Source organism: Canis lupus, chromosome 10 (assembly GCF_003254725.2).
Source record: "Canis lupus dingo isolate Sandy chromosome 10, ASM325472v2, whole genome shotgun sequence".
Classification (NCBI taxonomy): Eukaryota; Metazoa; Chordata; class Mammalia; order Carnivora; family Canidae; genus Canis; species Canis lupus.
The window spans coordinates 52935920-52963384 of record NC_064252.1 but is presented as its reverse complement, the minus strand read 5'-3'; the positions used below and the strand labels follow the sequence as shown (position 1 = coordinate 52963384).

The 27465-nt window shown below is 38.5% G+C and overlaps 1 protein-coding gene across 22 annotated transcripts in view; it reads left to right on the top strand.

Annotated features, from left to right (window-relative positions):
* The window catches only part of NRXN1 (neurexin 1), a 1115712-nt gene that overhangs the window by 547694 nt on the left and 540553 nt on the right, over positions 1 to 27465 (top strand). For 11 of the 22 annotated variants that reach the window (XM_049115892.1, XM_049115890.1, XM_049115886.1 and 8 more), the window contains 3 exons: positions 18801 to 18974; positions 24139 to 24165; positions 25085 to 25204. In XM_049115892.1, coding sequence (XP_048971849.1) covers positions 18801 to 18974; positions 24139 to 24165; positions 25085 to 25204 — 321 coding nt within the window. The remainder of the gene's footprint in view (positions 1 to 18800; positions 18975 to 24138; positions 24166 to 25084; positions 25205 to 27465) is intronic. The other 11 variants (XM_049115893.1, XM_035696144.2, XM_049115889.1 and 8 more) reach the window with 1 other exon arrangement.

Sequence of the window (27465 nt, the reverse complement as noted above, 5' to 3'; positions counted from 1 at the left end):
GACCAGTCTTGCCTATTCATTAATCTAGCAAAAGAGCAAAGATTGGCAAAACGGACTGTTTTTGGACTCCATCTTCCATGGGTATCCTTCTTTAAGGCATTACTTAAGCTTATTCTTTAGCAAATTGAGGATAATTTACTTGATGGGGGGAAAAATAGATTTCTAGGTGTAGAGAATACAGTGCCCTCAGGTGGCCACTTAACAAAGTACTTAGAAGTGAATAATCATGCACTGGCCACATCTAGGTCAGCCCAGGCAGAGGGCTGCCCTTTGTTCTCCCTCTCACACCCCAATTCTTGCCCTCCCCTACCCCCCTGCCCCTGGGCTTTGAGCAAGGATTCCCTCTGTCTGCCTATCTTGGATTCCCTCTGTCTGCCTATCTTGTCTCTTCTCTCCTTTTAACCATTACCGGCTTTTTAACCTTCTTGATATTCCTCCTTAAATCTGACTTTGAAAGCAGCCACCTGCTATTGTTTATCCCTGCTACCAAGGCCCTAAAAGTTTCCATAATCAGAGGCGACCCATCCAGGGCTGTCCTTTCAAATACATTCAGTCTCTCAGCAAAGATTGAAGTATTAGTGTTCTTTTCATCTCGGTCGTACACCGGTCCCTTTTGCTGAGCCGCCTACCCTGTGCAGTCCTGAATATTAACACACATTTCTCTATCCTTGAATGTTGCCATTTGACAAATCCTCACTGGCGTTCTTTAGTGATCCAGATTTGATCCCCGTGTCCAGATCATGTTTAAACATGCCCAGGCTTTGTATTTTCAGCCCATTTGCCTTGCCCAGATAATTTACTCGAAACCTTCAGAGAAGAGTCCAACTTTGAGTGTAGCCTTTTAAAGCAGGAGAGATGGGATTGAAACTGGAGGTAAACTTCTATTGTTCTGTTGGTTAAGCTGTCTTTATAAAATCTTTTTTCTTAATTTGCAAGGACTTGAGATTTATTCACAGCACTTTAGTTAACGGGGGATTATTTTAAGGATCCATTAGAAAGAGACAAGAAATGCTTTCAGCTGATGAACAATGAAGCCACTCAGAGAATAAGAACTTTGCTATGATTGTCATACTGGGATCTCAAGAGCAAGCCTCCTTGGTATTCCCTTGGACATTAATAGCCACTGCTCCCTAATTCCCAGTTCCCCCGCCAATCCCCTCTGAACGTGTCCACTTCCACATAAATGATTTCTCTCTGCTCCCTGGCTTCTCCTACTCTTGGCTTCTGCCTCTTGGCTTCACCCTATTGCTTTTGTTAGTGGGCATTACTATTTTATCTGTCCCCCCCTCTCTCTTCATCTCACTTTCAAATTCCCCCAAACAAGTGTTCTAATACAGTGATGAGTGGACCTTTCTAGAACACAAATTTATGGGCTTTTGCCTGCTGTTTTTGGTTAGACTCACTTCCTCAGGCCAAATAGCTATAAACACAGAACTAGATTTGCCCTGACATAAAACCTAAACTTAAAAAAAAAAAAAAAAAAAAATCCCTGGGAAGGAGGTCATGAGCTGGAAAACTCTGAGCTTCCTAGAAGGGATCTAGACAATGTGCTTATTCAGAAGAGCCCTGAGTGTCATACCAGAGATGATGATGAGGAGGGGATTAGGGGATTTTAAGCAGGAGAGTAGAATTCATTGTGCATTTTTACAGTCATTCCTTTAGCTTCAATGCAGAGGATGGGCACAGGCTGGGAGAAAGAGACTACTTTGAGGCAGTCATCAAGTACGGAACAGAGACCATCAGGCTCTGAGTATGTTAAAGTAAGATATGACTCTATTACTCTGTTTCCTACACAAGAACTGAAAGACAATTAGAGATATGAAGCTATTGTTTCTCTCCTGATGTCTCCATTATATTCCCAGGCTTTGCAGAAATCAGTCTTAATCTGGTCTCTTTACTTCAAGGCCTTTGCCTGTGTGTCAAAATCCTTGTGTCACTCCCACTCCCAGTGAAATATATCCCCCCGCAGGTTGTCTTGGACCTGCTCTCTGACCTTCGGTGTGGAAATTCCTCCTTCTGCTCCCCTATAAGCCTTGGACCAACTTACATGACAGAACAGAGTTTAAGTTCTTTATTCCCTACCAACAATTACATTTTCTTTTGTATTCCTCCACCCATTGTACTTGTTTTGGAGTCTCTTCTGCATGGGGCATAGGTTTTCTAATGTTTACATTTCTCTATGCCCTCTAAACCTGTTATTTGAAGTTTACCTTCCCGCTATTAGAATCATTGGGACTCAGAGCTCAAAGTAATCTTGGAGACAAACTGCCCTGAGTCATCTCTTTTACTCAGGTTACTCAGGGGAGATGTGCCAGCACCGCCATATAGATAATGAGTGTTTCCAGATCTGGGCTTCTAATTCCCAGTTTTATACTCTTTACAGTAGGGCAGGGAAGACAAGTTTTATTGCTTACAGCAACTCAGTTGACTGAAAGCAAAAGCTTGGAGCAACAGGCTGAGAAGAAAACTGAGAACTTTTATGGATTTATTAGAGAAGACACTTTATGTGGTTGGCCATAGAGCTAAGATGAAGACTGGTGGTGGTGTGTGGGTCACCTATTGTCTTCTTATTTCTGGTGCAACTTTAAGGGCCCCAACCCTTTCAATTTGAAGTTGCTTTAGGGCAGGTGATAGAGATGCTTAAAGCCCTAATGCTGATTTCTGCTCACCCCTGAAACTAGCTGAGCTCTGACAGCCACAGACTGTTGGCTTGTACGCTTGGAACAGCTGAGAGGAGGTCATGTTCCAGGAGAAATAGCCTTCCCAGTCCTCCCACAGGAAAACATAGGCTCCTGGAAATCTGAATCCAGTGCCCACACACCTTTCAGACAAGGTGCCCATTTACCATGTCCCAACAGGACAGTGATCAGACAAGATGAGCTCTTAAAGCTGTGACATTTATGCTATGGAGGAGAAAGTGCCTATAGGTTCTGAGGTGGGTTCTTAAGAGTGGGGTGCTGCACACAGGCCTCACCTAATTATAGCTAGGCCTTCAATGTTCATCCGTCTTCGGAATGCCTGAGATGAAGCAGGGATGTCTTCTTTGAAGTTGAGCTTCTTGGTCAAGAGTTCCCAGTGTCCGAGCCATCTGGGAAAGCAAGTTTGCCAACAAGCAAGCTTGACTCATGGAAGAAATATTTGAGTCTTCAGAGTTTTCATGCCCAATCTCTTTTTCTTTTTCTCTTTCTTTTCTTTTCTTTTTTTTCTTTCTTTTTTTTTTTTTTTTTTTCTGAAAGTTGACTCAGAGGTCTATGGGGGTACAAAAAGCATAAACCCATTCAGACTAACTTCAGTGGAAAAAGGGGGAAGGGATGCAAAGTACATCATTCAAGGAACCCAAGGGCAAGAAAGAGGAAGTTTAAGGCTGGACCTCATGAGAGCCGCATTTGGGAAACATGTCAGCAACAAGTCAACATCTGCACTCTCTTGGTCTCTGCTGGGGCTGTGACTTGCTTTCACTTGGCTCCCCAAAAAGCCCTCATTGTTTTCCCTCTCTGCACACTGGCTTCCCCTGCTTTCATAGGCATTGGAAAAAGAACTCCTCACACCTGGCTTTTCACCCCTGATCAATTCAAATACTCAAGAGAGACTCACTTGAGTTTAGGAGTCCTAGTGTCAAATTCTTGGAAATTGATTGGAACATATGTCCTTCCTATGACCAGGATGAGGGTATGGTAGGAGGCGAGGTCATACTGTACAAATATGAATTCTCTGGATTTGTTTGAAGAAATATTTGGACAGACTGGGAGTATAAGTGGAGTCATCGAGGGCTCTGAAAGGTAATCTATAAGCTCCTAGACAAAAATCAAGGTGGTGTGTCTCTTGTTCTGGAGCAGGAGTTGAGGATGGGGGCTATAACCATCAAGATGGTAGAAAACCGGGCTTTACACAGCACCAAAATGTTCATATGACTAAATTCATAAATGAATTTTGGGTGGACAAAATTTTCCTGTGCGTGGAGAGAGACTTTTGAGCTGGGTTCAGAGACTGCACATGAGATATGAAAGCCAGAAGCGTAAGTCAGGGGCTCACTGGATTTTGGGGAAACACAAGGGAATGAGAATGCTAGATTTTTATCCTCTGTGGAATTGGGAAGATTTAAACAGGCTCCTCTGGATCTATAAAGGATAGAGAGGCCGTGGTTGACTTGTGGGTAATATTACATTTGTTCGTTATAGATCGCAAAAGTAAATATCACTGTTACTTTCAGTGGTTGTTCCATTTAGTTAGGGTTTAATAATAATGCGGATCCAGCTCTCTTTTACTGCGGGCCGGAGGAAAACTAGTTTCTCCTTTTGATCCCGAACAATTCCTCTTGAGCCGTAGTTCAAATTCAGAATATACTGTATATACTACACAGAGTTAGATGGGCTTAGGGTATGCTCCCACTACTGTAGAGATGCTGCATATCCGTTTCTGCCATCCTTACTCTTGTAGGAAAGCAATTTTTAATGTCACTGGGCTGCTGCTGACCTGGTATTTTGACATACTGGAGAGTACTTTCAGTACTACTTTGGAACTGCATTAGGTCAATCAGGCTTTCTTGTTAATGCCACAGTAATATGGTTTTCTGTTTCTGCCCTTAAAAGGGGCCCTTTCTTGACCTTTGCAATTAATTATTGTGGTTTTTCTTGAGGATAAGTAAGAAGCAATATAGCATTGTAATTAAGGACACAGGCTTTGGGGTCAGACAGACTTAGGTGAAATAGCATCCCTACTATTTATTTTATGTGTGTCCTTAGGCAAGGTACATCACTGTTCTCTCAATCATCATGTACCCTTTGCTAAGCATTAGCTAAGAGGTTTACATAGATTATCTCTTTAATTTCCGTAACACACTGGTGAGGTTGCTGTGCTAAGCTCTGAGTTACAGGTGATAAAACTAAAGTAAGGTTTAGGGAGGTTGAACATCTCACCTAAAGAGTAATTATAGTGATACTAAATATTGAATAGTTATAATAATTATTGTAACCGGGATCCCTGGGTGGCGCAGCGGTTTGGCACCTGCCTTTGGCCCAGGGCACGATCCTGGAGACCCGGGATCGAATCCCACATCGGGCTCCCGGTGCATGGAGCCTGCTTCTCTCTCTGCCTATGTCTCTGCCTCTCTCTCTCTCTCTCTCTCTCTCTGACTATCGTAAATAAATAAAAAATAAAAATAAATAATTATTGTAACCACTTTTGAGGGCTTATCACATCCCATGCACTATTATAAATACTTTACACGTGAGATCTCAATTCTCACCACAGTGCCCAGGATCAGCCAAAGTGCTCCTTGAAGCTCAAAGGTTTATGGGGGAATTGGGGGTGGGGGGTAGGGGGACCTAGTAAGGCCCATCTGCATATGACAGGCATTGACAATATTTAGGCCACTTTTTCCAGGTTCTCTAGAGGTTGCTTATTAACATTCTCAGGCAGGTTGCATGAGACTCCCCCACCGTTCCTGCCCACCCTCACTTCATCACACACACTACTTACATTTCCCACCATCAGTTCCCCTTGTAGCTCTGGGACTGTAAAAAGACTTCTCCAAGCACTTTAAGGTCCTGTACTAATTTACTAACATAGCAGAACTTTGCTATTTATAAAGTTTGACATCCACAGGATAATTTGTACTTTTGCTAGGACACAAGTTTGAATCATAGACGCAACAGGGCGATATGCAAAACCGAGTGTTTTTGTGAGAGAAACTATCTACTGGCCCGGCATTTGTCTTTGTTCTCTGTTTGGAGATATATAAACTGCCCTCATTAGTGCCATCAATGTCATAATTAGTAACTTAATAAATAATGTCATTTATTGAGTACCTAAGTGTTAGACACTGTGTTAAGGGCTTAAAGTAAAATCATTAAATTAAATAAGCATGATGTTCAAATATAATCAAGCAACAATAGTATTTATTATTTACCTCAAGCCATCACTTCAAAATGAGGATCTGTACCATATACAGGCTTAGAGGAAATCTCTGGGCTCACTGTTAAGACAATTCTACAATCAGGGACACCTGGGTGGTTCAGCGGTTGAGCATCTGCCTTTGGCTCAGAGCATGACCCTGGAGTCCCGGGATCGAGTCCCACATTGGCTCCCTGCATGGAGCCTGCTTCTCCCTCTGCCTGTGTCTCTGCCTCTCTCGTAAATAAATAAATAAAATCTTTTTAAAAAGAGCAATTCTATATAATAATTTTATATTATAAAACATTTTTATTTATTTTTTTGCAGTCAGGAAGTCTGTCTTCATTTGTTTTTTTTTAAGATTTATATTTTAAAATATTTTGTTTATTTGAGAGAGAGTGAGCATGCACAAGCAGGGGGAGGATCAAAGGCAGAGAAGCCTAAGCAGACTCCCCAGTAAGCAGGGAGCCCCTTGTGGGGACTCAATCCCAGGACCCTGGGATCATGACCTGAGCCAAAACCAAACACTTAACCATCTGAGCCACCCCAGTACCCATATAAAACATAATGTTTACTTGAAATTTTTAAAGATGGCCAATCTAACTTATTAATCAGAGCTGAAAATTGGGGCTGTCACTTGCTTTTGTCAGTCATAGGCAGGACAAGGGGCGTGTTCAGCTCTGTCCCTTCCCATTGCTGTCTCCTCACAGCTTGTAGACTAGGGACATCATGCTCCTGACCTTTGGACTCCTGGCCTGGTGTAGCCCTTACTTCACCCCCATTAGCGTTGCTTGTCTGGGTTCATCCAGGGCCCCTCTTCCAGAACCTCCTGGCCTCAACCTCTGTGGAGTGGCCATATCTTCTTTTCCTTTCATGCAAGCTCTTACTCCCAGATCTATCCTGGCTCCATTGCCTGGCCTGTTCTTGTTGCACACGGGGTTTACATCTGTCCATGAGAAGTTTCCATGTTCCTTTGCCCCTTTCCCCTGGAGGTACAGCCTATTCCTACTGCTCTCATTTCTCTCCTGCTGCCACAGGCTGTTTAAAACTCTCCAGTCAGGGGATCCCTGGGTGGCTCAGCGGTTTGGCGCCTGCCTTTGGCCCAGGGCGTGATCCTGGAGTCCTGGGATCAAGTCCCACATCGGGCTCCCGGCATGGAGCCTGCTTCTCCCTCTGCCTGTGTCTCTGCCTCTCTCTCTCTCTCTCTGTCTCTGTGTGTCTATCATAAATAAATAAATCTTAAAAACAAACAAACAAACAAACAAACAAACAAAAAACTCTCCAGTCAGACATCAGTCCTGTTTACCCACCCCCCAGCTTTGGGAAACACAGATTCTCTAGGAGAGCTAAGAGCCTCCTCTCTACTGTGGGGGCTAGGATGTACCCCCTTTGTGGGAGGCAGTGGTGTAAACTTACTACCTAGAGCTCTCTCTCTTAAACATCTTTCTAAAATCTGACACCTTTTTATTTTTATTTTTTTTTTAATTTTCTTTATTTATTTATGATAGTCACACACACACACAGAGAGAGAGAGAGAGAGAGGCAGAGACACAGGCAGAGGGAGAAGCAGGCTCCATGCACCGGGAGCCCGACGTGGGATTCGATCCCGGGTCTCCGGGATCGCGCCCTGGGCCAAAGGCAGGCGCCAAACCGCTGCGCCACCCAGGGATCCCCAAATCTGACACCTTTTTAAATCATCATTATTCTTTTTTTAAGATTTTATTTATTTATTCATGAGAGACAGAGAGAGAGAGAGAGAGACAGGCAGAGGGAGAAGCAGGCTCCATGCAGGGAGCCCGACATGGGACTTGATCCCGGGTCTCCAGGATCACGCCCTTGGCTGAAGGCAGTGCTAAACGGCTGAGCCCCCCTGGGCTGCCCTGTAGAAGTATTTAAATATTACTCTGTATGTTTACCAACACGTAAGAAGTAATTTCTTCTGAATATCTAGAGTGAAACTATACTACTTTTTTTAAAATCTTGGGTTGAAATGTTATGTAATAGAAAAAAAATTGCTCTTCCATATAAAACTTCAGACTTGTACATAACTACATTGTGCAGTGCTGAAAAATTTCACTTGTGGTTATTACAGGAGAACTGGATATTTCTACTTTGATTTTCCCCATGTTCTTCCCACCCATATGCTTGCATAGAACCTATCGGTTCTGTCTCCTTAGCCTCTGAAGTCTTTCTTAAGCACTATAGCCAACAATTTTAATCGTGTGTTCTTAATATGTATCCTATAGGCCATTTACATTTATAGGTACTTAAAACAGGCCCAAGCAAATTAAATACTTGTTTGGGTGATTGGACATTGGCCTATCAATCACTCTTTAGCTGGTACCTGTCAGCTATTTGCAATCCATTCTGTTATTAAAGTCCCAGAATTTTCCTAGCATTTAGGGAAGGTTGTTCATACCTCTCTGTTCCCCTTTTTGATCATTGCTGTTAAGTATTTAAATTTCTCCTTAAGAATAATTTAAATATTGGAAAAACAAAGTATTCTGGGACATGCACTAGGGAATTATTTGATTCCAGCGGATTTGATTGCCTACTTGAGAACATTCCATCTTTCAGGCACAGGAGAAATCTCTTCTTTTTTTATATATATATTTCATTTATTTATTCATGAGAGACCCAGAGAGAGAGGCAGAGACATAGGGAGAAGCAGGCTCCCTGCAAGGAGCCCGATGAGGAACTCGATCCTGAGCCCCAGGATCACACCCTGAGCCGAAGGCAGACACTCAACCGCTGAGCCACTCAGGAGTCCCCAAAATCCCTTTTTTGAAAAAAAATATAGAAAAGTTCAGATACTTAAGGAAGAAAATAAGTTTTATATGACTCTATAAAGCTTACATATTTTAGGAGACTTTGGCAATGTCCAAAAAGATTTTTTTTTTTTTTGGTGTATGTTGTATCATTTTTCATTCCCTCTTGCTATCCAAAAAATGACTAGTGGCTTTATTCTCCTTTATTCTGTATATCTTACTTGAGAACAGGTGCCATTTTTTTTTTCTGACCTGCATTAAACAGGCCACTATGGGGAAGAGCTGTTCTTCTAAATTTACCCTGTAGAGCACTAGATCTTCCCCACCCAAAATAAATGTTCCTTTATTTTGAAATAGGAAAAGAAAATTTCTTTGAGTTAAGGAAAGTTATTTTGAAAAAGAAAGAAAGCCAAATTGCTATACAGAACTACCCAAAACTTTAGGAAAGATAAGATTTGCATAGGTCTTCTTGTTGGTCCCTTAGTTATAAGTCTCTGTTAATTTCAGGAATAGTCATTTCTAAACTCCTCCACCTATTCTATTCCTGTCACTGAGCTGGTTTTTAGCAAAAAGAGGAGGCAATGGAGTGTAGTGGAAGAAGAGGTAGCCTGGGAGTTAGAGGTTTGGGTACCAGTTTAATTCTCCTCATCGCGTTGAATTGCCTTGGGCAGTTGACTTACCTTTTCAGAAGAGTGGTTTGCTTACCTGCATGTGGGGTTAATAGTAACTTCCTGCCTGTTGTGAAGAATTGGTATGAAGATCAAAATGGAATAGGAGGTGGCAAAGCCCCCAAACTGAGGTTCTATGCATGCTTAAGGTGTAACGTTATTTTTGTGATGGAGAACCTCTGCAAGCCATGTGTAGTCCCAGAGAGTGTCACACACTGAGTGAAAAATGAAACACGAAATGGTGACAGGGCTGTCTGGTGCTAAAGGATGTCTAAGGTATCCACCCTGACTGTCAATCGGATAAGGAACGAGGAAAAATAATGATAATATCTGAACTGTGTTTTCACCTAAAGGCACATTTACAAAGCCATGAGACAAAGTTAGCTTGGCATGAATTTATATGCCCGAACTTGTACCCCATCTGCCATGGTGTCACTGGCATAGAGTAGGTTTAAAAGAAGATGGATTGCTACACACACCTCCATAGCAATTTCATTTTATTATTTCCCATTTAGCATGCCCACCAGCTTTCCCTCACAGTCTGTTGGCCAAACACACAAACAGAATCTGTCTTCATGTTGTAAGTTTTATAATCCTACTTTAAAAAAAAAAATTCTTTTTTTGGGAAAGTTTATTTTGAAAATATCAGATAGAAACAAAAATTTCACAATGTTGAAAGCATTATGTGTCATATTTATAAACATAATGTCAGTATTAACTCTTAAGGCTCGCTCCAGGAAAACATTAAAGTCTGAGTATAAACTTTATCAGAGCCCTCCCCACCTGTTCATATGCAAGTATTAGGTTAGGCTATCGAGGAATGCAGGTGTCCTACTTAATCTCTTTGTAGGAGGCAATTGAAAAATAGCTGCCATATCCAAAAATCAAATTGGGGAGTCATAAGAATTCTACCCACTGGTCAGAATTTTGATACCTAATATTTATGTGGAAACAAATTGATTTTGTCCTCATGAGATTACTCAGTTAAGCATGCAGCTGAGTCTCCCATTGTCCTGGGCATCTGTGTTAGTTTGCATGGACTCCTGCTAACATTTATCACCCTTACTTTCCTCCACTGGCCGAAATACTCTAAAACATTCCTGTGTTTGGTAGTAGTGGAACTATCCCAATTGGCCACTGGCCACTTGGAGTCTATAGACCAGGGCATGGTAGGTGAAAATCATCATTGTTTCAGGGGCCCTCTCCTTGGAATCAGATCCTGCCATTTTCTGGCATCGTAGCTTTGAGCCACAGTCTTTTCATCTGCGACATGTCTCCAAGATAACTGTTATTCTTTTTGTAGCTCAACAGACAAAAATCAAATGAAATTGTATATGCCCAAGTGTTCACTAAAGTTGAGAATACTGCACCAACACCAGTCATTGTTGTACCATAAAATCAATGCTCTCTTTTCTGGTTTTGACCATGGCGATGCTTGGCACGGATTGCCAAGAACTCAAAACTGTGAGGAGGCTCTCTCTCACCCAGACAGGGCTCTGTACGGTTAAATTCAGTTGTCTCCGTGGTTTTTTTGTGAAATTGGAAGTCTTTCTAGCAAAAGCAATAATGTGGAAGCCTGATGTATGATCAGGAATACTTGTGGCTGGTGAGGAGCTAAGAGATGGTAGCAGCAGACCAGAAAGACTCTACTCCTAGGAGTCCTTGAGTGGTGAACCAAGGACTGCATAGAGTGAGACATCTGAAAACTAGTTAATGCAGATAGGGATTAACAGATTTACCAGTATAGAGCATTAGGAGTCCTTAAAGTCAGCTTGGCACTGTTCTATGGCCACAAACAGTAAGTGCCTGCCTTTCTGTGATGACAACAGGATGACAGAAGAGAAGAGTCTGGAGAAATAGTGTAAAATGTCCACAGTGTGAAGTGCACCTATGCAGGCCACATGAATTATATCATTTTTTTTTTGTTTTTTTTATGGAGCAACATAGAGAATGACAGAGTGGCCAGAGACAGAACCTTCTCCCTCTCCCTCTGCCTGCTGCTCTGCCTACCTGTGTTGTCTCTTTCTATCTGTGTCAAATAAATAAAATCTAAAAAAAAAAAAAAAAAAGAAAAAGAAAAAAATTCTCTTAATGAGTTGGATGGCTTCACTTCTATGTTCAAGAAAGGAGTCAGTAGAAGAAAAATTCCCCCAAATTAACTTCATTATTAGGTGGAGGGAATGAGAGACAAATATGACTGCTATACTCATAAAACCTTCACTGTGTCTTTATTATTCAAGGGACTATTTAGTGAGTGCAACACACCAATCCATTCATTCATCCAGTTATTCAGTGATTACTAAGTGAAAATGAGAATATATAGATGCTTAGCTCATGATCACTTTTCATGGAATTTATTAAACAATGGAAAGATTAGATATTCGCATAGAAAACTGGGACAAAATATGGTAATTGTCAGAAAGGAGGTTCAAAATGTTACAAACATCTGAATACTGCTGAGCCTCTGGCTTTGTTTAGAAGATGGAGGGAAGTACTGGCGTGATCAGAACACAGAGGAGAGACTGATACTTTGAGGATAGAAGGTGGCAGGGACACCAGGTAACAGGCGCTGTCATGAAAGGTATACAAGGAGAAAGGTAGACAAGAACTGGAAAGAAAAATTAAAACAGAGGGACAAATGTTTGAAGTATCAGCAAAGCTGAGTCATCAGTTCTTGGCAATAATTTAAATTGTGTGAGATACAGAATACAGTTTAAAAATGATTTTAAAATTCCAATTTGGGTAGCAGGCAGTTGAGAAATGTGATTGCTGTAGAACAAGGAGGTTTAGAAGTAGTTTCATAGTGCAGGGGAGAGATGATGGCTTGATTTTAGGCTGAGCTTGGAAAGCCAGGGTAAGCCTAAAGATACTGGTTTATGGGTATTTACTACAAAAGTAAAATGAGGTTGTTTTAGGACTAAACCTAAAGGTCCTTTAGTCCTAAAGGAACTAAAACATTTTAGTCCTCTAAAGGGACTAAACCTTTAGTCCTAAAGAAACTGCCAGGAAGACTAAGATATAGTGAAGTTAAGGGATAACTAATAAACCGTTGAGTATCTTCCCTGAAAAGAGTTTCTGAAATTGACCTTTTTTTTTTTTTTTTCAAGAGACCTATGAAGGATACAGATCTTGTATCTCAGAACAAAACATCTACTTGAATTGCCAACTTTGATTTCAGTATTGAACATTTGGTGTCCTCTGATTTTAGATGTGGTTTTGGATGGTGCTTGTTCAATCCCATGTGTGATTTGTTATAAAAGTTTCCACTTGTTTACTCTTAAGCCTAGATATATTAGGTATTAATGACTCCCCATGCTTTTACTTTGAGTAATTTAACAAAATTTAAGTAGTGAGAGGAAATAGTGGCTTCAGCTTTCTCCCTAGAAAAAAACATAAAGCAAATAAATGAGTGTTCCCTGGGGATTAAAGATGATTTTTCTTCAAACAGGGCACACCTATTAAAAAAAAAAAAAGAGGTCTAGATTTAATTTGTCTCCCAAGGAAAAGCCTATATTAAGGTATATGGTCAAGATCTGACCTGTGGATGTTTATTTGTGGATGTGCAACATAAGATTAAAATTAAAAATAATGATACAAATTTGGAGGCAGAATTCAGTTGTTCCCTGGGGTAAAGGAAAGCACTTTTTCTGCAGAATAACTCTCAGAAATTAGCCCAGTCTGATTGCAGTTTTTCTACCAGCCTGTCAATAACAAACATTGAAAATTAGACTTGTGTCCCAATTTGCTGTCCAAGGTCCAATCCTGCCAAAGCAAAGCTTCCAGGATCGTACTTTCTCCAGTTCAGCCAGTAGGAAAGAAAAGCAGAGAGTATTATTTCAGCTTTTTTCCCCCCAAATGCCACTTATAAGAGATTGTGAGAGCTTTCTTAAGTTTCCCAAGAGTTTTAGCCATCCAAATCTACAAAGCACTTATTCTTTTTAATGTATGCTCTTTTTAATTAAAATGAAAGTGAGATGTTTAAGAAGCACCAAAAAAAAAAAAAAATACATATGAATAAACAGGAAAGCTGAGTCAAAGAGCTAATTATACCTTGACACTTGCATTCTGCTGCTGTAAGGCAGAACTGGGAGTCCTTGCTCTAATTGCCTTATGCTCTCTCTTTTAACAAAAGAGGAAAAGTCTTACACCAGTTCATTTACCTGCTTTTGGTTGATGGCTTCCAAGCTGCACATTCCAGCCTCAGCATCTCTTCCCTAAGACCCTGATTCATAGCATCTGATCCCTATGGATCACTCCTGCCCAAATCCACATGTTTAGTCTTGAATGCAGTTCCCTATCTTCTGTCCAAATTATCGCTGCTTCAAATTCTGTTGTCTCCTAGCCTGCATGATTTACATTTTTGGATTCCTTATTGTCTTTTTTTTTAACAATAGTCATAAATTCTATTGTGTTTCTCAATAGACTTTGACTTTACTTATCCAACATCATTTATCATGGCCCCTTTTGGAAACTCCTGCCTGCTGGCCAAGTCTGGCATTTTACACTTTTTTGAATGCTGTGTTTATTTTATCTGTGCTTTTCTCTAGGCCTGGCACTACATTTATGCTATTAGAGAGTAGAGTACCCTATACTTTATTCTGGTCTAAACACTTCCATGATGCTCCATGTTACAACCAAAGTCCATACAATCCTTCTATTTTTCTGATTTTATAAGGCACATTTAGCTTGAATCTTTGGATTCAAGAGAATCAAATATCGGGCTTCATAGAATTCTTGTGTTTCCTAATCTGTTTATATCAAATTAAAAGATACTTATCAAGTCATTGTCCTCTTTTTGTTAGCAAGTTCAGCACTTTTGGGTCTGTAACTAAATATGTCAAAGGAGCCTCTTGAACTTCTAGCGCAGCTCAAGGCATACGTCAAGCATACAAATGACTGTAAACTAAATAAAATAAAATAAAATAAGACATAAGTTTGACATTTTGTCATTGTATTTATACCAGAAACATGGAAACAACCTAGAGTTCTCATTCTTCTGTATCTCTCACTATAATCAACATAGAATGAAGTACACTGTAGATGTGCAGTCTTTACCAAACATACCAACACAGTCACACACAGTAGCCATTGTGTATTGAGTGGATGCTCAATACCCACCACTTCCTTACCTTTTCTGAAATCCTCACAACCTTGAGAGGTAGGCATTTCACATATGAAGAACCCATTTCACATATGAAGAATCTGACTTTTTAAAAGATTTTGTCTATTTATTCATGAAAGATACAGAGAGAGAGGCAGAGACACAGGCAGAGGGAAAGGCGGGCTCCCCGGGGAGAGCCCGATGTGGGACTTGAGCCTGGGACTCCGGGATCATCCCATGAGTCAAAGGCCGATACTCAACCCCTGAGCCACCTGGCTGTTCCAGAAGAATCTGGCTCTTGAAGAAGTTATATAACTTAATGAATCTGCACTAAGATAACAAGTTAAGTGGCAGAGCCAAGGCTTATAGCCAAATACAAGGAAAAAGCCTATGTGCTAGTTCCTACTCATTACTGCACAACTACTGGAGTGTGGATACCTGTGTTGTCACCTCAGATCAGTCCACAAGTAACACCCTGGAGAGAGAGAGAGAGAGAGAGAATAAAATATATTTATATATTTTTTACTAGTGCTAAAAATGAGGGTATATTGAGATTTTTTAAGGAAATAATTTCCAAATGTTCGAGGTTGTCTGGGTTTATGCATGTTCTCAGCATCTTCTGCTAAAAGTGCCCCAGTTCCTTCATTGCCTTGTCAATTGCATACATGGCCTACTTAAAGGATATGAGTAAAAATCAACCCTTTATCAGCTTGAAGAATGGGTAACAGGCTGGCTTCAAGTCTGTAGGAACCTGTCCCTTATTAGATGTCCATCCTGGCTTTTGTTCATACACAGGGTCATTAAAAAGTGTATCCTGCTTCCCATGCCCAGGATTTTGCCTGCAAGATCCCATTAGTGCTAATGGGTCATTTTAACTTCCATCACCTTGAGGATCAAAAGGAGAAGCTGCATCTTTGATGAAGTGCTAATGCTACGTGGGGCTCAGGCCACTTAAGGGTTTCCTTTATTCTCTTCATAGGGCAACGCACCAGGGGACTTTAGACCACTATCTACTATATGAAGAGTTTATAAAGACAGTATTAAGTGGTGGTGCTAAGTGCAGCTTCAGTAATGAAGATGAGAATGCATTCCCTACTTATAAATCCAATCTCATCCACCTTAGTATATGATTGAGGCTTGTATCCTACACTACTTGAATCAATATGTTCTGCTCTTTAATAACACAAGGGAGAGATTACTACTTCTTTTCAGTAATCTCAAAAAAGTTGTTCAGGCACATATGTTTGCCAAGAGGAAAAAAATAGGATTGTGGCAGGAAGCGGGGAAAGGAAGTAAGTGCATTTTAGAATTAGCTCTCTCGCCATGTGTTGCCTTAGCATTCTTTCTCTCTTGATTCTTTTCTACTGTGACCTCAATCCATCAGGTGGCTGACAATGTGTATTGAGTGCGCACTGGGCTCATAGCCCATTATGAGGCACTGTGGGAGAAGGGGAAACAGAGAGATCCAGTCTGTCTCTTGCAGGAGATTGCAATTGGAAAGAGGAAGGATAGCTAGCAAATGCATAGTGTCCCATACATAATTTTTCGTGTAAGTTCTACCTCTGAAAAGCCCAAAGCAGTGCTGAGAATTCTTCATTTACCTCCCTTCTGTTTTCTAAACTCCATTCATTAGGCCTAGAGGAGAGCTGAAGTTTTCTAACGAATTTAGCTCAACAAATCAATGTAGGGAGTATCTCCTTGCATTGATATGTGGCATGTAACAGTGTAGATCTCTGCCCAGAATCTCAGATGTGCAAGAAAGGTATCTCTCTATTTTTCTATAACTCACCATGGTTTCCAGTTTGGGTTCTGATTCTTTGAGTTAGTGAAAATGTAATCTCAGGCAATTTTAGTTCCCTTATTTCCCTGAGATTGTGTCTAAATTATTTGGGGTAGGGGGACTTCACTGTATGAATCTTTTGGGAGATAAAGATTACATAGAAGCTGGTCTCGAATATTCTATATTCATAGCTCAGGTGCTCACTGAATTGCCAGCATCTTCATTCTCGTGTCCATGACCCATTAAGGTCATTCTTTTTCTGTTTATTTCTATGAAACTCTGGGAATTGTGTTGCTCCCACACCACAGTTAGAATATGGGAAGTTCTGTGAGGCTGCCTAAGTTCCTAGCATGTCTAAATCTACTAGGCAGTCATCTTTTCTCAAGGATTTCACTGTTGCCTCTGGGTTCTCTTGAGGAAGTGCACACAAATCGATACCATTCTCTAAACTTATCTAAAGCTTTGACCTCCACCAGGGCTCAGCCCTTAAATTAGAGCACTATGTCCTCTTTTTGGTATTCTTCAATGACTATGTTCACATTTCTTTTCCTCCAGTTTTCTCTCCTGCTTGCCTACATGACAGTCAGGGAAGCTTTATTCTTCTCATGTAATTGCCTATATATTCTCTCTTTCACTCCTTTTAAGAGTCTTGGCTTTTAAGACTTACACGTAGAAAGATAACTTGCTATCTTTTGTTTCTGATTATTATCCTTTCTCTGAGATAACTAAAACACAATGATTTTAAATTTAAGTGAAAGGAAAGACCATGGAGATAAATGAAATATGGTAGAAAAAATAAGATTTTTCAAAAATAGTATCCCATTTCAGATGAAAACCATGCTAATTCTTTAATATTAAGAATATGGCAAGTAGTCAAAAGATGTTTTATTTAAAATGAAGGGGAAGTAAATACATTCCATACAAATCCTACAGAATCAGTGACATCTAAATGTAATACTTAGAGCTTTAGTTAATATATCAAGGACCTAAGTCCTCAGCTTCTAGGGCTAGGTGACTTTAAGCAAGTACAATTTACTCCTCAGTGCAATTCAGGACTGCTATATCTGTAGTTTGAGTTCAGCCTACTTACAATCTAGTTTGTTAGCTTATTACTGTTTCACAGATGCTGACAGAAGACACAAACTTTCTGGGTCAGAGACCAAGGACTTTATTACTCATGACTCAACAAACAGCATGAGCATTCACCTGGGTATCAGTTCTCCTTTATCCCAGGCCCCATGAAGACAACACAGAGGGACCCAGAACCATTAGGAATGTAGGAGTTTCATGTTGCATCAGGGAGAAGGCATCAGGTGGCATAAAAGTTAGGAGGGTTAATGTCATAGAGAAAATTCAACTGACAATGAAAAGTTGGAAAAGTAAATGGTTCAATTGAGTATGTTAGCAGAACTTTTAAATAGGAACATATTTTATGGAATGTTGGCGTCACCCTCCATATCTTCTTCATTGATTAAATGTTTATTAAAGTCAGTGAGTTATATCTTTTCAGTGTCCTATAAATATGGTTGATAATTTTGATAGGAAACAAAACATAGTCAAACATGGATTGCAATTTCTCTTTTTAAGTAGTGGCCCATAAAGTTGGGAAATTTCAAACCTAGAGGCATGAAATGACAAAGCAGAGCACAGTGTTCCATTAGAAACTACAATAAGGGATGCCTGGGTGGCTCAGTGGTTGATCGTCTGTCTTTGGCTCAGGATGTGATCCTGGAGTCCCGGGATCGAGTCCCACATCAGGCTCCCTGCATGGAGCCTGCTTCTCTCTCTACCTATGTCTCTTCCTCTCTCTGTGTATGTCTCTCATGAATAAATAAATAAAATCTTTAAAAAACAAACTGCAATAAAATTAGAAAAAAAATGATAACTTGTTAACAGATCCCTGGTATAACTTCACCTAAAAAAGAAATACCTGAAAAAAGATGTAATATTCAGATACATGCAGACTCTTACGCAAGTCAGTCAGTGAATTCAGTAGGTACAAGTAAGGATAATGGGCTTACACCTAGTAGAAAAGGTAATCGTGGACTCTAGAGAGGATTGGTTGAGCTTCTGATTAACTGAAAGATCCAGAGTTCTCTAAGCAGAAGGTTGACTTGAGTATCTCTTCATATTTTTACTGTGGTGGATAGTTTCTTTATTTTATCTCAATTCTCAGGAGAACCTATGGATGACATTTTATACTTTGTATTTTAGAAATGAGGTTTCTAATGATCAGAGAAACAAACAAACAACAAAAAAAAGACGGTAAAAGTCACAGAGTTGATAAATAACCAAGCTCCAGTATCAGTGCAAGGATATGCAACTCCATGGCCCATATTCCTTCCACTTGGCTACACTATATTGAGCTTAATCAATTTTCTGTGAAAAATAGCTTCTAGAAATGTCTTTGAGTGCTAATATATTCCTCACACACTTCTATTATTTTATATTTTTAGGAAAATCTCTAGTTATAAGTTGACTTTTTAAATTAATTTAATGAAATATGAACCAAACTATCTTCTTCGCGTCCTACTGTATGTTTAAAGGAATGATGAGTTACTTTTATAACCAAAACTTTGATCTTCCCACAGGTGACTTGTATATAGGAGGAGTGGCTAAAGAAACATACAAATCTTTGCCGAAACTTGTCCATGCCAAGGAGGGCTTTCAAGGCTGCCTGGCATCAGTTGATTTAAATGGACGACTTCCAGACCTCATCTCAGATGCTCTCTTCTGCAATGGACAGATTGAGAGAGGATGTGAAGGTACTAGATCTTTGTTATCAAACTCTAAGTAATTCTAATTGTACCCATAAATAAGAACAAATGTCTCTAGTCAGCAAAATTTATTTCTGCCAACTATTCAAACTCCCACATAGGGTTTAGAAATCCTTATTTTTTTCACTTTTCATGTTTCATCCCATAAATCTTAAATTTTCTGTAGGTTTGCAAACCTACACTAAGGCCTTCTGTAAGGTGGGGAGCTCTGTGTATGCATCTTGTTATTTTCTACTCCTTTATAGTCTGTAGTTCACCTAGCTAGTGTGTTCTGCAATGCTGGCTTTATAACATTAAATAGATAACCTATTTAAACAAAAAAAAATGTATTTGCTACAGCAAATGTCAATAAACTTGAGACTGTTTTTTGTTTTTTGTTTTTTCCAATCTACATTCAGCAAGATGTAACAGGAGAATAAAATTCAGATACCCATTGTCACATCACTATTTGGCTTGTATCCACCTGGCACAAGAGTTTCTTCTGTATATCATCAGTTTGTTTTAACAAAAATTGGTTTCTTCTATTATCCAAGACTTAATATTCTTTACTTGAGAAATGTGCTCAAGTATCTTTCTGTTCTTTTGTGCTCTCTATCAGACTAAGATCTGTAGGAGTACTTTTTGATTGCCACTTTCATTTTAGATAATTTTCATTTCAACACCTCAGATTATTTGAGCCAATTCTCCCTCCATAAATGTAATTTAATCACATTATCCTGAATTTTGGGGCTCTGGATGTGTTGCTGCTTCTCCTTTAATGTTGAAAACAGTTGGGCTATTTTGAAAATTTTAGATTCATAAGGAAATTTCATATGGGAGAGGCAAAGAAAGACATGTGAATTCCTTTCCCCCAGGAGATTATGAATCATCTCTTCTTGGCCAAAATAATGCCATTAGATTTAGCAATTACCTAAGTACGTGAAGGTTTTTTTTTAATATGAAAATACATTTTTTTTTTATCTCTGCCATATATATTTCCCTGGAAAGACAGGTGAAATTCAAACTGTATTTTAATACTGCAGGAAGATAATGCTATTTAATAGAAGCCTTTGTTGAATTTTTTTTTCCTTTGTTGAATTTTTTAATGTTATTGCTATATTTATTTTTTTTTATTTCAAATTTTGTTATAACACTTGTAAAACAGAGAAACTGTTTTCTCTGTTTCCTAAAGGAAACAAGATCATTAAGTGAATAATTCCTTCTACTGGGTGGATATAAGAATGTGGTTCACAACTTGGATTCTTAGAGGTGATCTAACCAGAGAGCGTATATACATTAAAAAAAAAAAAAAAAAAAAGTGCTACAAACTCCTGAAGTATTTGTTTTTTTCAAAAAAGGCCTTTCTACAAGTTGCTTGGTAAATGACTTCTTACCTACAAAGAGATGTTAGGAGCAGACAGAAACATTCACAGCTAAATACCTACAAGATGAAAAACCAAACACACACATTTGACCCTCCACCACGGGTACATACATGATGTGTGTGGGTGTATAGAAGGGAAAACTAATGAGGGGAAGCTGTACTGAGAAAAGATTATTTGTATAAATGATACTTGGTTTTACTTTCTAACATAATTACTAAATAACTTAGGTAAGATGATTATATATCCTCTTGGGTAACAAACTACTATTTGAACATTTGAAATCATTCAGTAGAGAGGTGCTGAGTAGCTCAGTCGGTTAAGCATCTGCCTTAGGCTCAGGTCGAATTCCGGGGTTCTGGGATCAAGCCTGACGTTGGGCTCCCTGCTCAGCTGAGAGCATGCTTCTCCCTCACCCTCTGCCCTTCCTCCTCTGCTCATGCTTGCACTCACTCTTTCTGTATCTCAAATAAATAAATAAAATCTTTAAAAAATCATTCAGTAGATTATGACGTTGTTTCCTACCTTAACTTATCTAGGATGCTTTAATATCTGAGTTTTAATAATCTTTATTCTTTTTTACCCTCCTTTTTCCTTTATTTTTAGAATATTACCCTGCCTCTCTGCCTTGACACTTCTCTGATGCTTTTATTCCAACATCAAGATTACCAATTTTTAATTTCTGAGTATTCCTGTTCTATTAGGAATAATCTCAGATATACCTGTCAGAGGTGTAATTGATGAGATACACATGTTTTTAGGATTAGTGATCAAACTCTAGATCCTTGATGAATTCTAAGGATAGTTGTCTCATGGAAATTTAAATCCAAATCACATTGGAATCACTTAACTTTCACATTAACACAAATAGTATGAATGTGACAATAACCAAATAATATCTTCTAAGCTTTTCCATCACTCTATCCAACAAGACCCACAAATCTCTCAGCCCCTTTCATTTAAAAAGTTTTTGGTCTTTCCTAATAAACACTTGCTTCCTGCCACTGTTAACTAATTGCATTGGGTAATAGTGGCTTTTATTTATAGAACACGCTGACTAGGGGAGGAAACTTGCCTTGTCCAAATCCCTTCAGATGAATGTTTCCCAAACTTGAACCAGTACCAGAATCACCTGGAGAATTGTTAAAACCCAAATTATGGAACACTACCCCCAGGATTGCTGATTCAGCAGGACCCTAGGATTTACGTTTCTAACATGTTACTACAACGATGCTGATACTGTTGTTCCAAGGACCACACTTTGAAAATTACTGGTCGGGTGGCATTTTCCTGCTTGCATAAGAGAAAATAGATACTGATAATCCACCAATAATCAGGCTCAGTTAAGCTCAGTACTGAGTCAAGATAACTTTTGTACATAAAGTCAAAGGGGGAAAATTAATTCAGACACTAATGCATAGTCTCGTAGCATTCAGCACCATAACTATTATAATAAGCTACAGAAATAATTATTAAAGCTACCATTGATTTAGCACCAATGACAATAAGTTTACATACGGTTTTTCATTTATTCCTCAACACTCTGTAAATTAGGTAGTGCTGACTTTTTTTTAGATGAGTAAATCGAGCCTCAGAGATGTAAGGTGACCTTCTTAAGGTCACACAGCTAGTACGTGAATGATGGAAGCTTTGAACCCAAGTTTGCCGTACTTGAAAGTCCAGGCATCAAAACACTTTCCTCTCTTGCTTCTTTGGTTTCCAGAGATTTTAGTTTTACCTTCACTTCTTTTCTTTTTCAGACATATCCTTATACTTAACTACTTAATACAAATGTCCTTGTGGCTTGTTCCCAATTTTATTCAGTGATAAAATAAAAGGAACATTACATAACTAAAGGGAAAATAAATTCAGGGCTTTGTCTTGTGCAAATGCCTGTCAATGTTTAAATATTGTTCTAGAAGGTGAGTATTTTGAAAAATGTGTCTTGTCAGGCATAGGCATGAATTCTCTTGTAATACCTGAATATAAAAAGAGTGTTGTGATAATGAAAAAATAATAATAATAAAGCATGTCTTTATGCTCACATAAAGATTTGGCAGGTACTCTAAGTTGCTGCTCTACAATACGGGCACATTCGTGTTTTAGGGTTGTAGTTTTACCATTTCTAGAATTTAGCATTATGTTGAAACTGTATTTCTGATAATTTTTACAAAAATAAAAGTAAAAACCATTATCTGGCTCTTCATCAGTTCCTGTTCCTGCTCTTATCTTCTGCTGGGCAAGTAAGGGACCAGTGACATATTTATAAACAGCCCCAACCCTCCCACCCACCCCCACCCCCACTCCCTGCTCCTGAGCTTATCCCAGGGGAGAATGTGCTAAGGAGTGTTGCTTTAAGAGTTGTTTGTTGCCCTGTCTGTTTTGTTTTTAACAAACTAATTATTTTCAGTCTCTAATGCCATGGGATAAAGATCATTAGACCACTTACACCTCATAGATTGGAGAAATAACAAAAACTAAGCAATTTAGTGGTTCTTAGTTCTGTGATAAGATAGGTGAGAAAAACTGCTACATTCTTTCAGGGCTTCCAGGCCTGGGAGATTATTATTATTGATAACAACAACTATTATTATCATTACCATTAGTATACCTATCATTGCTGTTACTATATAATTAGTTCTTATAATGTTATGGTTTCTAAATTTGTGAAAACTCAGAGGTTAGGCTAAATTCAATAACTCTCTAGGAGGGATAACTTTACTGAGAAAATTGTAATAGAAATACCATTGTAATGAGCATGTTTAAAAAGACATTTTACGAAAATGTCAATTTACACAAAGGCTAATTACAGGTAATTCTCATTTATTCACTAAAGCAGTTACCTCAAAGGCTCTCAGTGTTAATAGAATCTAATTGGGTTGGTATAATTTTTATATTTTCATAAAACCTATAAAATTGTGTTGACTAGGAACCATCTTTTGTGTTCTACCCTAAAGCTGTTTCGATGGAGTGCATCCCCTTTTTTACCTTCCCTAAGGTAGTCCTTATTAGTGAGATTCTATTGTAATAAATATTCACAGGGCAGTTGAGAAGAGTTGAAGGGAATTACGAAGGTGGGGAAATTGCTGACATAACTCTGAAATCCTTAAGTGGTATATGCCCAGCCTGGTAAGAACAGACAAACACTCCACATTGAAACTTGTAGAGGGATTTTTTTTGTAAGTGGAATGATATTGTATGTAGTCTGCTTCTCCCATCCTTTACCTCTCTCATCCACCCCAAATGATATATATAGTACATTTTGATAGTTTGGTGTCACTCTGAAGTCCAACTGTTGGCAGTGAATGGCTGGCATTACAGTTTCAAGCCCTAATTGCAATTGCAAGATAAAAAAAGATGTAGAGGGAAAGAGAAATAGAAAGGGATAATTGGTCTGCTAATGACCATGGTCTACACTGTATCTGTACATGATAAATGGTGCCACATGCTCCAAATAAGCAATATGATCACTTTGGTAATGCATTCATATCTATCCAAGAGACGAAAAATACAAACGCTCTTTTAATTTCTTTCATTACATGTCATCAGCTCAATTAACCATTATATATATACATATATAGTAAAATTCTAATAAATTACTGCTTTCTCATTTTTGCTTCTCTTAAGATTTATGGCTGTTAGTATTAATTTGTTTGCTCTACATAGCATTTTTTCTCCCCCTTTATAGCAGCATGCTTTTTGAATCTGAACGTTCTGTGTTTGCCCCATTTTGGTATTGCTTACTAACATTTAATATATTTTGCTTTTTTTTTTTAATTTTGCTGACAAAGTTGCATTGATGAAAGCTGACTTGCAAGGTAGATAGCCCTGTGTGTAAAAAACAAGACTGAAACCCCATAATACACAGTGGAAACCCCAAAATAACATTTTTTTTACATTTTTCAGTAACTGTTGTTTGGGTTCAGATTTGATTTTTCCCCTTCTTGAATGTTGTGCAAGAAACCTCATTTTATAGCATAGTTTGTATAAAGGCTTTCAGTCTTGAATATGTTTGTATAGTGATTGCCTCTAGTGCTTTGATCATCTTTTTTTTTCTTTTTTAGTTCTTTGTTTTTCAGTGTTCTAGTTATGATTCTTTAGAAATAGACTAGAATTCTTTTTACTCGTATGTTAAATGGGGGCATGTCATTTATACAAACTTTTTCATTTTATGTTTAACTGCATGAAATTGTTAAAGCATGTGATTTGATACTTGCCAACATACCTATCCAAAACACCCAACAATCATAACTTTATCCATAGTTTGTGCAGGGAAACTTCTAGGACATTTTTGCATAACTCTTTTCAGTTACTTTGCCAATCTTTATCTCAATTTCATGAAGCTATTATCTCCATTTCTCATGGTGTCTCTATTCATTGGTCAGAAGTTAAGGAGATCCATGCATTTTTCTAAAATTCAAATGGTGATAGAGAATTACTGATGATGGAATGAGATCACTTGCTACCATGATCATACTAGAAGCTATGTGCTTGTTTTTACTATTTGTTGGTTTAGTTTACTATTATAATGTATTTTGTCCTATATTTGAAACTTCAGAAAGCCTTCGTATTACAGCTTCTCTGTTGCTAATTCAGGTGTGTGAACTAGAACTTTCAAAACTGGTTTGGTCATGTAATTTGAGGTGTTGGCAACTACTATATGTGACCTAACTCATGTATAAAGCACTTGTGGATGTTTTTTAAAGAACCCAAGTTTCTTTTGGATTATTTTTGCAGGACCCAGCACAACCTGCCAAGAGGACTCCTGTTCTAATCAAGGCGTGTGCTTGCAGCAATGGGATGGCTTCAGCTGTGACTGTAGTATGACCTCCTTCAGTGGGCCACTCTGCAATGACCGTAAGTACCTCTCTGAGTATGAACTCAGATAGTCATCATTGCTTCTAGTTACTGTGTGATGCCCAGAGTATGAAACTGGGAGTCTTTATATTATCTGTGAGTTAAGCTGTCATAATAAGGAGAAGCAGTTGTTTCTACAGAAAGGACATTTTTGAAATTCTAAAGTATTTATCAAGGATGCCATTAGCTAAATGCTGTGATGATGGGGGAGCCTTTGGTTTGTCACTGTTTACTATAATTTTTTAATTGCTAATGGTCACCTTGTTGAAAATATTTGTTCATTTCCTACAGATGACAATCCTCCCCTAGTTTCCAAAAGAGATTCCTTATTGCTTTATATTAATATTTAATTCCAGAAGATTATATGTTGAGGGCTGTAATTTTCGTGAAAGGTGACATGTTTCATTATGCTTCTCTTTCTATATCTTTTTAAACCCATATCTGCCTTTTGCTTTAAAACACAGTATGTTTAAACTTTGTTTTTCAAGTACCCCCTCATATATTCTAGCCAGTTGTGAATTTTTTTTCCTTTTGTCTCACAATGTAAGCATGACTCAGAAACAGAGCATTCACATTATATCATGGAGTATCTGCTAGTGCCTAATCTGTATGGTCACGGTGAGCATTTTAAGACTGAATTAACTGGTATATGGGATAAAGTCCTATTACTTAACTTTCAGATAGATCATGCTTTACGGCCCCTCATCAAAATACTAAAAGCATTTTCTTCAAAACAACAAATTGAGAAATTTTTTTTTTCTGACAAAGCTTCTTGCTTGTGAAACAGAGTGCATAATTTATATTATAAATGGGACAACATTTAAGAAAAAGCTCTAGGATGGAGGACACAATGATTGAAGTTTGGGGCTTTGGGACAAAGACTGGGCTTGAGTATGCATGTAAAGGAAGACTAGAATTTGTTCCCTTTGACCTTTGTCTATTTGAGATTCTATTTACACCAATACATATGTGTATGACAATGTTGAAGGTGAGGCCAAACTAAAATATCCCATTGAACTGAGTTCAACAATATGATTCAACTCACCAGCTATCTTCAGAATTTCTCTTCAAAATATTGAATACAGGAATAACAAACAATTATTACAAAATAAAACAGTACTTGGAAGAGACCTGTAAAGATCACACAACAATAGATAGGGAAATATCTTGTCTCCATCCTATCAATGACTTGAAGCATGAACATGTATTCACATCATCATACATTTGTACAAAAAATAACCCCAGTTGGGGTTCTATAAATAACCTTAAATGAAGGCTCAATAAATACTTTATGTACTTACATGCACCTAAAGCAAAGCAAATAAAAAAAACCTTATATGTGCTTTTGATATATGTACATATGTATACATATATGTACATATATGAAATGTAACTTCCTGCCTTTGTTCCTGTCCCATAGAAAATGGCATAAATTTATTTTCAAGGACAACCTGAAGAGTGATAATTTGTTATGATTTTATTATGGTAAATTTTTAATCCTGAATATGTTCCTGACAGATGTATGACTACATGTGGTAGCTGAGAGAGCTTTCATTGCATGAAAATGTTTTCCATTTGGCTCAAAATCTTTCTCTGAAACTTTGCTTAAACTGGTTTCCATGTTTTATAAAATAGTTGCCATTTGGTTGTGTCAGATTGTATATTCTCATAAACCAGTTATGTTTGAAGAATATAATTTTCTGTGTGTATTTGCTAGACATTTCCTAACGGAACATCAAGATCCTACCCTAAGTATCATGCCGTCTTCACATCATTTTTACAGAAAATTATTTGAATGCTGCTCTTGGGTGATAGTAGTGGTGATGATAATGATAAGGCTATTTGTTATTTTCCTGTAAATAAGGTAAATGTCATTCAATAAAGGTGTCTCCTGATATGCCTCGTGCACAAATCAGCATTAAAATTACTTTGGAGGGCTCTCAGAATACATACATTTTGATTAAATCATTACCTCTTAATGGGTTTTCTGGAAATGTGAAATGGTTTCTTGGTTTGTGCATGGAGTTTTGGAGGTGAGGATATGTAGGTAAAAATCAATATTTAAAAGCTAATCTTGGGATCCCTGGGTGGCGCAGCGGTTTGGCGCCTGCCTTTGGCCCAGGGCGCGATCCTGGAGACCCGGGATCGAATCCCACGTCGGGCTCCCGGTGCATGGAGCCTGCTTCTCCCTCTGCCTGTGTCTCTGCCTCTCTCTCTCTCTCTCTCTCTCTGTGACTATCATGAATAAATAAAAAAAAAAA